This window comes from Ilyonectria robusta, assembly GCF_021365365.1.
Source record: "Ilyonectria robusta strain PMI_751 chromosome Unknown BGZ61scaffold_31, whole genome shotgun sequence".
In the NCBI taxonomy this organism is placed as follows: domain Eukaryota; kingdom Fungi; phylum Ascomycota; class Sordariomycetes; order Hypocreales; family Nectriaceae; genus Ilyonectria; species Ilyonectria robusta.
The window spans coordinates 182,593-193,827 of NW_025764465.1; the positions used below are offsets into that span (position 1 = coordinate 182,593).

At 49.1% G+C, this 11,235-nt stretch overlaps 5 protein-coding genes across 5 annotated transcripts; 3 read left to right on the forward strand and 2 right to left on the reverse strand.

Moving 5' to 3' along the window:
• Positions 1-224: 224 nt before the first annotated feature.
• BGZ61DRAFT_401764 (membrane dipeptidase-domain-containing protein) lies at positions 225-2,024 on the reverse strand. Its single transcript, XM_046243065.1, has 3 exons — positions 1,658-2,024; positions 1,390-1,591; positions 225-1,329 (listed from the first exon to the last, which is right to left on the reverse strand). Exons 1-3 carry the CDS (start codon positions 1,930-1,932, stop codon positions 421-423), a joined length of 1,386 nt encoding a protein of 461 aa, XP_046097082.1. The 5' UTR covers positions 1,933-2,024; the 3' UTR covers positions 225-420.
• Positions 2,025-3,098: 1,074 nt separating this feature from the next.
• On the forward strand, positions 3,099-4,278 carry BGZ61DRAFT_593211 (uncharacterized protein). The gene is made up of 3 exons (XM_046256779.1): positions 3,099-3,290; positions 3,324-4,179; positions 4,253-4,278. Exons 1-2 carry the CDS (start codon positions 3,167-3,169, stop codon positions 4,112-4,114), a joined length of 915 nt encoding a protein of 304 aa, XP_046097083.1. The 5' UTR covers positions 3,099-3,166; the 3' UTR covers positions 4,115-4,179; positions 4,253-4,278.
• A 1,307-nt stretch (positions 4,279-5,585) lies between these two features.
• On the forward strand, positions 5,586-7,931 carry BGZ61DRAFT_309198 (fungal-specific transcription factor domain-containing protein; the record flags this gene model as incomplete). The annotated part of the gene is made up of 5 exons (XM_046238786.1): positions 5,586-5,722; positions 5,935-6,099; positions 6,181-7,272; positions 7,327-7,512; positions 7,571-7,931. Coding segments are annotated over 5 exons (1,941 nt in total), but the record flags the coding sequence as incomplete, so codon positions are not given.
• Positions 7,932-8,690: 759 nt separating this feature from the next.
• BGZ61DRAFT_401767 (Aldehyde/histidinol dehydrogenase) lies at positions 8,691-10,313 on the forward strand. Its single transcript, XM_046243066.1, has 4 exons — positions 8,691-8,998; positions 9,047-9,101; positions 9,150-9,947; positions 10,004-10,313. The coding sequence occupies exons 1-4, from the start codon at positions 8,705-8,707 to the stop codon at positions 10,306-10,308; spliced, it is 1,452 nt and encodes a 483-aa protein (XP_046097085.1). The 5' UTR covers positions 8,691-8,704; the 3' UTR covers positions 10,309-10,313.
• Positions 10,314-10,487: 174 nt separating this feature from the next.
• BGZ61DRAFT_484652 (uncharacterized protein) lies at positions 10,488-10,989 on the reverse strand (the record flags this gene model as incomplete). The annotated part of the gene is made up of 2 exons (XM_046249637.1): positions 10,488-10,655; positions 10,819-10,989. The coding sequence occupies 2 exons, from the start codon at positions 10,987-10,989 to the stop codon at positions 10,488-10,490; spliced, it is 339 nt and encodes a 112-aa protein (XP_046097086.1).
• Positions 10,990-11,235: the final 246 nt, after the last annotated feature.

Consider the following 11,235-nt stretch of genomic DNA (forward strand, 5'->3'; position numbering starts at 1 on the left):
CTCAACAGTTCCAACCTGGTAAGCAAGGAAGGGCTGTTAAATAGTTCTGAGCTGCAGGAGTCCATGCTTAAGCCACTTCTGTACCCGGGCAAAGCGAAGGTTGATGTGAAAGTTAATCAGGGAAAGACACTGCTTCATATTGATATGTAAACGGGGCACCGCAATGTTGTCGATTTCCTTAAAGCAAAGGTCTAGGCACCACGGATAGGAAACGACACTTGACGCTCGGATTATTTAGCTTCGGGCCACGGCTCTGTGAACCCAGCCCATGTATTCGATATGAAAGTAATTGCCCGCATGATGTGATCTATATTGCCTGGCGTTCGTCTTCTGCCCAGCATCCAGCATGGATCAAAGCTATCGAAAACCACACCCTTCCCTCTCCACATCAGACATTATGTCACTCAACAGTCGCGCAGCTTATGCATTTCTTCTGAGCATATAAGGATCTCCGGGAAGTCCTTCAGTCCACTTTCTATCCTCATACTCTTCCTCGGCTGGCTTTTCTCCAGATTTCTGAATTTCCCAGGCACGCTTCTCGACAGCCCCCCAGACCCGAAGAATATTGTCTCCGACTAGCAGGCGGACCTGCTCATCTGTCGCGCCATGCTGCATCAGAAGCTCAATCAGGCTCGGATACTTGGAAACATCCTCCAGTCCAATGGGCGCAAGAGCCGCTCCGAAGAAATCGCTTCCGATTCCAACGCACTCCCAGCCGCAGACGTCAGCAATATATAGAATGTGATCGACAACGTCGTATATACTGGCTTGCTCCGGGTTTTTGACGTCGAGGAACTCCTTCAAGAATACCACCATGACAATGCCCCCGTTTTGTTTCAATAACCGAAGCACATCATCTGGGACATTACGGAGGTGGGCTGAGATGCCGTATGCGCCTGAGTGTGAGAATATGACAGGCGCGCGAGCGACACTCAGCACATCGCGCATGGTCTGGTGTGAGACGTGAGAGAGATCTACCATCATCCCCAACCGGTTCATCTCTCCTACAGCCTTTCTTCCAAGTGTAGTCAATCCCCCGTCGTGTCCTTTGGCGTCTGCGGCGACTGTAGATGCAGCAGTTGCAAACGCGTTCGCGCAGTTATGCGTGAGAGTCAGGTACCGAGCCCCGAGATCATACATCTGTCGGATGGTGGCGATGCTGCTGCCGACTTGATGACCGCCCTCGATTCCAATCATGCTTGCGATGCGCCCGGATTTGAATGCCTTCCGGACGCATGCTGCTGTATCACAATATTCGAGGTCCTTTGGATGCTCATTGATGAAGCGGCGGGTGATGTCGATTTGCTCTAACGTATCTCTAACAGTCCACTATAAGGGCAATGTGAGTTTTGTATACCTACATCTAGGAGGATGGAGTCAATAACTAACCGAGGGAGTGTCAAAATGTGTCTGCTTCGCGTCGCAGTCTACGTAAACACTCCAAAATTGGCCGCCAACCATACCTTGCCTCATCCGCTGCAAATCTGTATGGCCCAACAACTTTTTGGAAAAGTCAAAGCGACCATCGTAAATGCGGTTATGCAGCTCAATCCGCAGCATCAACGGAAAGTCATTGTGGCCATCGATCAAGCTTTTCTCTGCTTAGCTTATCGGGCAAATCAGAGGAAGAATCCAAAACGTATCAGCAGTTACTTACGGCGTTGTTTTGAGTACTCGCCTCGTGCGCTCCGCGTAATCGGTAGGGTCGACTGGTCCTTGCCCGGGCCATAAGAAGCCTAGCAGACTGAACAAAACAGCGGCGCCAGCCATCTTGAACGGGCTGGGGAGAAACCGGTACCATCCGGAAGTTTGAGACCCGGAGTGGAGAATTAGGGTTCGACTGTTTCTGTTGGTGGTGAGGCTATCGTTATCATCCCTAGCGGAAAGATCGATATCCGTTCTTGACAGAACATCCTGATCAGGTTGCGCCATGTCGTGCCTTGTTCAATGTCGCGACCTTCGCTGACTTAATCTATGTCATGTAGCATGGAGGCACACACACTCCCAATAACGTCGATGTTCTCGCAAAACTTCAACTCTTATACGATCGGGACCCGGCGAGTCCATATTTTTTATAGAAGCATTCGGTCCACTTTTTCATCCTCTCCACGTCATAGTGAGGATACGAACTCACATTGCACCTTCTGGTTTAGGTCAGACTAACTTTTAGTAGTTAGTGCGGTAACAAGATTTTGCAAATTGCGCTTATATCAGCATCTGAATCAGCATTTAGAAACCGTTTCCACCACACCGTTGATGTGCTCAATCGTCCAATGGGTTGGAACTGCGTGCAATTTCACAAAGTGCCACTCTAGTAACTAGATCCACTACAAAGAGCTTTGTGTTGAATACTCGGGTTAGTGTTCGTATTGTCACCATTACGTGTGGAGGGGGGGTCCGCTTTAGTCAACCAGTACGACACAAGGAGCCGACAAGTCAAGGACGATTCTACTGCACGCGCACTATGGCTATTCGAATCTCTATCTATAATTTCCAGCTTAAGCAATACCGATCAAGTTTCTTTTCCACCAATGCAGTTCTTCCTCCTTCTCTAATACATGCGACTCGGGTTTAATAAATCCATGTCCCTCTCCTTCCAACAGAACCCCTTTGTTATCCCCTCTGACGATGTTCATCGCATCAGCCATTTCAAGAGCTTGACTTAGTGGTACAACTCTATGCTCAGTACCCTAAAGCAAAAGCGACGCCGCAGTAATCTAAGATGCGGGATACAGACTAGGCCAAAGCTGCTCGTCGCCGATGATTCAGTGTGGTTACATATTGCAGTAGCAAAGTTACCCGAGGCGTATCTTCAATCGATCATCCAGGACCAGCTAGTCCGGATCTAGATTACCAACTTATCTTTGCTGATCCCCTCTTTCAGATCATATGACAAGACCCATCGTTATCAGAAACGCGGAAACAGAACAAAACCGCTCATTGCCGAAAGTTGAACTTGATTGGATTGTGCGGTTGGTACTTAACTTAATCAGTCGATTACATTGACATGATAAGGATCGCCCAGTAAGGTTAAATCCAACTCCCAAAGCATCTTGGCTCCATTCCAAGCCTCACGATCTTTTCAGCTCGGATTAATCCCTCTATTACCTGTGTTTACGAACCACGAGATTCACCAGACCTGAATACCGACAACCGCGCATTTACAATGGCACCCGGTCATTTTCATGTCAACACCACCGACGCCCAACTGAAATGGTCCCGCGATGTTCCGCCCGTTGCAATCGTGGAGCAGAACCAAAACGTGACATTCGACCTTTTGGATTCGGCCGGTGGACAGATCACCCGCGACTGAACCGCCTCAGACGTTGCCAAGATTGACATCAACACATGCGACCCTATATTTGGACCCGTGTTTATCAAGGGCGCTGAGCCTGGAGATGTCCTCGAGTGCGAGTTCGTCAAATTAGAAACCGCCGACTGGGGGTTCACCGCCGTCACACCTGGCTTTGGACTATTGGCCGACGAGTTTCCGGATCCTGCGTTGAAAATATTCTCTTGGACGCAAGCAGACAGTCACATCCAGTTTTGCGATGGCATTCGAATCCCAAAGCGGCCATTTCTCGGCATTTCTGGCGTTTCTCCAGGAGACGTTGGCGAATTCTCTACCATCCCTCCCCTAGAGACTGGCGGCAACATGGATTGTCGGTATTTGACGGAGGGTACAAAGCTATTCCTGCCCGTCAAAGTCGCTGGGGCGCTCTTCAGTTGCGGTGATGGCCACGCTGCTCAAGGAGACGGGGAGGTGTGTGGAACCGCTATCGAAACACACATGAAGGCGACTATCCGCTTTACGGTTCATAAAGGAATGAGCTACGTCACCAGTCCTCAATTCGACACACGCGGTTCCGTTCATTCTGACTTACAAAGTCGAGGGCCAGTCTATGGCACCTTAGGTATCGACGGCGATCTCCACGAGGCGTGCAAAAAGGCAGTTCGTGCGATGATCGAATACCTCGTCGCAACTCGCGGCCTTGACAGAGTCGATGCATACATGCTGACGAGCTTGGTCGCGGATCTCCAGGTAACCGAGGTTGTGGATATGCCACACTACGCCGTGGCGGCAAGTCTCCCGTACAACATTTTTACTGACTGAGAGTTGGCGCGGTGGTGCGCAATTTAGTCATGAGCAACTGGACAGGATGCGTGATGATGTTTTAGGTGCGTCTTAGTTATGTAACAATGTATCTGCCTCGTCGGTCAGCATAAAATAACCGCTGTGTTCAACTTGTAGTTTCGTCCTTCCAGACAATATTGCAGGTACCAGTTCGATTGTTCGGCCTCCATACTTTCAGGTGGCCAACGCAGTTGGTGATGCGGTGAGTAGCGATATCCTCTCGGCACTGGGGTAAAAGCGGACAGCTGATATCGTACGTATCCGATAGGAAATATCAGTAGACAGGTGGACAAGATTGTTGTCGGTCGTAGCATCGGGGACATTATCGACGAAGGCAAACAGGATGCCATTACTCGTTGCGTCGAAGCGGACGGCTGCGCTACTTCTGCCGAGATCGTTGAGGTAGATGCCATCCTCGAGCCATACTCTATAAATGGGGCCTTCCAGCCGCTCGTTCGTGCTATTTCAGACATCTCGGACGCAACAGCTCCGGCTGCAGATCGATCTACTGAACTGGAGGCATAAGAGCCGGATGCAACCATATCAGCCCATTCTCTCAAATTACGCAACGGCAAGTCCCAGGTGAGAGATTAGAGGCCTGGCCAGACGGTTAACCACTCCGCTACGGGGTCAGCCAAGGCATCTTCAACTAACCTCAAACTCGAGGGCCTACCGGCAATCTTCCTCGAGCGGCTTCCAGGCGGAGTATGTCACGGAGTTTTATGTCGAAAACACCACTGGTTAGGCTTCCGGATGCGATCTATGCGAATCTCTTGGAAATAGTTGATCTCTCTCGAGTTTATTCCTTCAGGAAGCCTTATAAAATTTGCCACCTCATTTATCCCAGTATTTATCTGTCGGATTATCCGAATTGACTAAAAGAGGACCCTCGGTTATTTCATTACATCTTTATTAGGGTATATATCTAACATCTTCTCTACTCACATGCGGGATCCGTCTCTCCACCATCGGCTGATGTGGGGTGAATGTGGGTGCACGATATTACTTATATCGGCACTTCCCCCACATTCAGCCGAAACAGGATTCAATCTAAATAAGCTAGATCGTGATCTGTTCGACTCCAAATTGGGATCTTCAGTTACTTCTCCCCTGCTGTATCCCAACATCGTCTACCCTAGACCGGAACGGACAATGAGCCCCACAAGACCCCACATGACGACGTTTTGGCTCTGCCCCACAAAGTCGCCAGTCTCCAATTCCCCAAAGTCTCCTTTTTTGGGGTCATCTTAGGGACGGGGCAGTGAATCAACGAGAAACTTGAATCTATCTTGTCATAAATTTCATCATTGGTAAATTTTGAAATCTCTCTCAGAAATTGCAAATTGATCCCGCTGCTTCTTGATTAGCCTGGAATACCAACGAACCGAACATGACGCCTGCTCCAATCGAAACACAAAATGGCGACACCTACGCCCCCGTGAAGAAGATTAGAAGAAAGTCTCCCAAGGCTTGCCTGTACTGCCGAGGACGCAAAATACGATGTGATGTCTCCCACTGCAATGGGCCATGCACGAATTGCCATCTTGACAATGAAAAATGCATTGTGGCCGCCAAAGCCTCGAGAAAGTAGGTAATTGTCCCTCGGCATACGGTCCCATACTGACCCAGAGCAGAGACCGCAAAAATCCTCAAGAGAGACGACAATTGTCATCTCGCACATCTGTGTCATCTAGCCAGATGAGCGAAAGCACGAACCAGAACATCTCCACGTCCCCAGATACACAGCATCCTATCCTTGAGCTTTTGGGCCAGTCACAGTCGACGACGCCACCCTTCAGCGGCTCTTTGATAGAAGCCACCGACAAGATCGAGACCGAACCATTCATGAAGCCGAACGACACCACAAAACAAGGGCACGTTGCAGGGCCTGAGAACCCAGACACCACGGGAACGCTGGGAGATGGTTCCAGTGCAGCCCCAACATCAAGTGCTCAAACATTGCGGTATAGCATTCCTTTCGGGGAGCCGCAGACCGCAGGTTTCAGTGGCACCATGCCGAATGGGATCCGAACAGCACTCTGCAGTTCTGTAATTGGAGAAGTGCCCAGACGGAACCCGTTGGGGTTTGGTACGGACATTATTTACACGCATTTTCCATTCCTAAAAGTCTTCAACCTGCGCAGCATCGCGCCAGAAGACGTCAACTACCTCGAAGTCAAGGGGTGTTTCAAAGTCCCTACGCAACCATTTCTCGATGAATTCATGCAGCAGTATTTTCTATATGCCCACCCGTTGTTGCCCGTTGTTCACGAAACCCAATTCTGGGACATATATCGCCAAATTCCGAATGAAGAGGGCTCCGATGGCGATAGTCAGGCGTTTCCGCTCCTCGTCTTTCAAGCAATGTTGTTCGTGGCCTGCAGCTTTGTTTCAAAGGATACCATCAAAGCATTGGGCTTCGCCAGCATCCAGCATGCTCGGAGTGTCTTCTATCATCGCACCAAGGCCCTGTACGATTTCGACTCTGAACGGTCGCCCCTTTATGTTGCCCAAGCGGCCCTACTGCTTTCCTACCAGTCCCCATCCTTTGACCAGGCTGCGAGCAAGCCAGATACATTCTGGTTAAGCATCGCCATTGGAAGTGCGTTGCGAGCACAGGCTCACCAGTACCTATCAACAACACGGAAAATTGGATGGTCGCAAGAGGCAAAGCGACACAACGCATTAAAGCGCTTATGGTGGTGTTGCGTTGTCCACGATCGAATCTTGGCAATTTCTTCAAGGCGGAGCATCCAAATTACTCGAGCCCATTTGGATATGCACCCCGACTTGGGATTCGACGATGACGACCTTGCGGATGAAATATACGGCTCGAAGGTGTACGATCCACCCACAAAACAACGATTTATTGGCATGTTTACGAAATTGGTTGAGATGTGTCTACTGTTGACTGATGTGTGTCCACTGCTATTCCCACTAGATGAGGGATTGGAGCTGGACACAGCTATCATCGACACGGAGGCCACGACGGTGCAGGACTGCACTGTTGCATTAAGCCAATGGTATGAGTCTGCAACACTTCAATTTCCCGACGCTGGAGGAAAAGACGCGACCAAAAAAAGAATCCTACCAGACCCGGTGATGGTGAATGCTACCTTGATGTACATTTATTATCAGTATGTGTTCCTTGTCCTCCTCTGCCATCCGCTTATTAACTTGACGCTTTGAAGTTCAATAAGAGCCTCGTTATCACACCATCAAATGCTAGAGGCCGCAACCGCCATGCCAACGTCTCCCGATCATAGTGAATCAGCATCGAACGAATACTATAACCTCCAGGCCGCCGTTTCTGGGATCACTGGCTGTAAGAGAGAGTTAATACGGCTAGGGTTAAGCCGATACCTTCCAGCCAGCGCGTGAGTTTCACCAGATGTGGAAGTTCCAGATCTTCGGAATTACTAAACTTTTGTATAGCATCTATTGCACTGCACTGCCACTCTTACTTCATATCATTGACTTCAGACTCTCCAAGGGAACGTCAAAAGTGCAATTGAACCTCTTGATTGAAGCGATGAGAGTGTACGAATCACAATACGAAGGAGTTCAGTGGGTTGGCGAGACAATTCAATTCATCATGGAACTACCACAGCTTTCGTCCTTAGTGGACAACATATCGCAACCGAACAAAAAATGGAGTCTCTGTCCACCATTGGCTACCTGGACAGATATTCTAGCTTGCCAACCAAATTGCTACCTACAGCTTGCGCTGACAATGGATTTCAGCTTTAGCCAGGGCAGGTTACCGGGCAATGGAGACTTTCCTCCCAGGCTGCAGGAGTTATTCTCTAGCCCAATGTCCAAATGGCTAGAAAACACAGAATTGGGCGTCGCGGAGGTCGAAGGGCTCGAAGTACAGCAAAATGATCTACCCTTTGGCGAAATACCCGTGGAGACGACACAGGGAGTGGAGGATCATGATTACTTCTTTGATGAGTGGGTTGTACATGATCTGAATGGCTATGAAAATAACGAAGACTTGGGAATTTACTAGTGCCGTTGGATATCGGAGATAGTACTTGAATCAAGCATAATCTTGAACCCAACAAGACCTAAAAGGCGGTGATTTGCCCCTCAGATCAAGATGTCACCATCCGCCGTGATTTGTGAAGTGTTCCGGGAAGGTAGTTCTCTAACGTTACCTTTCTTCAATTCACTTCGTTAAGCAACACAATGACAAAGACTTGTTTATCTCAGTCCTCTGCCAACGCCGGACCTTTAAGGGGGGAAGCATCGAAGCCATTGTGAGCATGTCAACGCCGCAATGTTTGACAATTATAGCCGGGAAGAAAGAGTTTACTAATGGAATACACCCGTATTGGTGGAGTGGATTTAGAATGCCATGCCCTTCGAAATGCTAGTGCATTGGTAATATCAACGCCCTGAAAGATTGCCATGTTCCGCATGTGGGGATGCGGGGCGTGGGGCCATTGAACTATCGAAAAGGAGGTCATTATCATCCCCATCTCCACGTGCAGTGCGACAATAAGATGTTGTGCGTTAGCACCTAGGGCTCTAGTAATTTCTTCCATCTTTTCAAGGCTACCAATCATGGCTATTCCCACAGACTTTTTCACGTTCCACAATGTTATTGCTGGCAAATGCCGGTCGAGTGAGCGGACCGACAGAACCATCAACCCATCAGACCGAAAACCCCTTTGGGAGGTACCTGTCGCTTCAACGCAGGATCTTGATGATGCAGTAGCTTCCGCCCAGAACGCGTTTGTCAAATGGTCGAAAACGAAGTGGTCGGACCGACAAAGTTATCTGGCGCGAGCTCGAGATGTTCTCTTCCAGAATAGGGACCAGGTGGCGCAGCTGATTGTACAAGAGGGTGGGAAGCCGGTAAGAAGCTTAAATTTGTTACTAAATATTTCTACTGACAGAATACAGCCTCAATTTGCGGCGCTTGAAGTTGAGCATGCCTTGAACTTCTTGGATTTTTACAGTGAGTACTGCAAGTCCGCTTGTGAATCAGGTGTTGACTATCCTACAGTAAATCACAGTCCCATCAAGACAGAGATAATGCAAGATGACAAGGACCTGAGAATCTCCGTGTCTTATGCGCCATTAGGGGTCGTGGCCGCTATCTGTCCTTGGAACTACCCATTGGTACTTGCAATGGGGAAAATCTCGGCCGCACTGGTTACAGGAAACTGTGTTATCACAAAACCATCGCCCTTTACTCCATACAGTATCCTCAAGTTCACTGAACTTGTTCGTGACATCTTCCCACCCGGAGTAATCCAGGCACTTCACGGAGACGCAAGTCTGGGACCAAGGATTTGCCAACATCCGGATATCCAGAAGATCAGCTTCACTGGGTCTACCGCCACGGGTAAAAAGATCATGGAATCGGCGAGCAAAACCCTGAAGCGAGTTACTTTGGAGCTCGGCGGTAATAATGCGAGCATCGTGTGCTCTGACATTGATGTGGACATCGTTGCTCCACAGATCGCCTTGGGGTCTTTCTTCAATTCTGGCCAACTCTGCGTGGCAAGCAAGAGGATTTATGTTCACCAAGACATATACGAAAAGTTTCTGACAAAGATGGTCGAGGTTGTTAAATCTTGGAAGGTGGGGCCTGCCACAACGCCTGGCATAATGTTGGGGCCGCTGCAAAATGAAGCCCAGTACAAAATTGTCAAGGAATTCTTTCTTGACACGATGAAGAATGGGTACATGTTTGCGCTTGGGGGTCAGGATTTCAACACCACTGACAACTTTGTGATTGAACCGGCAATCGTCGCCAATCCACCAGATGACTCTCTGGTTGTAACTGGTGAAGCCTTCGGTAAGCCTGGATCCTCGTCTCTGTGAGGCCGACATTGATACTGAAACATACCAAAGGTCCTATCGTGCCGGTTATGTCATGGTCTGACGAAGAGGATCTCATCAAAAGGGTCAACGCAACGACCACGGGATTGGGAGGGGCTGTTTGGTCGAGCAACACAGAGGAGGCTCATCGCTTAGCTGCCTTGACTGATGCCGGTACTATTTGGATCAATAGTTTTGAAAAGCCTCTCCCGCAAGCTTTCTTTGCTGGCCGGAAGGAAAGTGGACTTGGTGGAGAATGGGGCAGTCAAGGCTTGCTGTCTTATTGTAGTTCCCAGACTATTCACCACTACAAGGCCCCAGTCACCCCTAACTTGTAATTTACTAGATCCAATACATCATTATAGAAAAGAAATACAGATTTATTTGACTAAGGCTTCGAAACATGCTGCTCATCTGTTGATACAATCCCTTTTAATAGTTCGCATAATCTCAAGCAATTTTTACCACCCAGCTTCAGTACACCTTTTCCTCTTTCCAAACGATACCTAAGGTCATATTAAACCTCGTTCACTGCAATTATTTCGTGATCGGGGCCAATAACAGAGACAGATCTAGGGATGGCTTGCGCTACGTCCGCGGGATTGACATTGCAATGTGCCTGCTCGCAAGCAAGAGCGGCCTCATCATCAACACACCGCCGGATATATTCGGTGTCTGAGAAGACCTGGGCATGATGTGAGTAAAAATATGCGAATGATGTCGAATTCGAGTGGCATTGGAGTGGAGCTAAAGAGCGACTGTTTGCTTGGACCACTGTTTTACAGCCAATGCCACCTTAGGCGCAGCAGTCACCCGTTCATCGACTACAATGCACACCAAGTACGCACCTCTCGCATATCATTGGCACCAAATAAATCTTGGAATACGATTGAGTCGATCGAACCGACCGAGGCCATCGCCCGGCGGGCCTGGACTGGGACAACCATTGCAATACGCGAAAACGCATGACGCAGCTGGGGGCGACGACATGCCGTAATCATCAACCGACGGATAGACATTGTGAATAACACAACTTGACGAGAAAGTAATTCAGAACAACCCACTGAGCGATTTGTCCTGTTTACCAAGGCTTCCACCAAGTGCCGAAGTGATGTGGAAGCCATCTCAAGTCGACGCCCCACGGTGGGGCCCATGATATTCTCCCACATGAGACGAGGCCACCGATCTGCCGGTCGAGGGGCCGAGGAATGGGTCGACAGGCTAAATTCTCCGGGAAACTGTTACATCGTCTTGGGAATTACGTA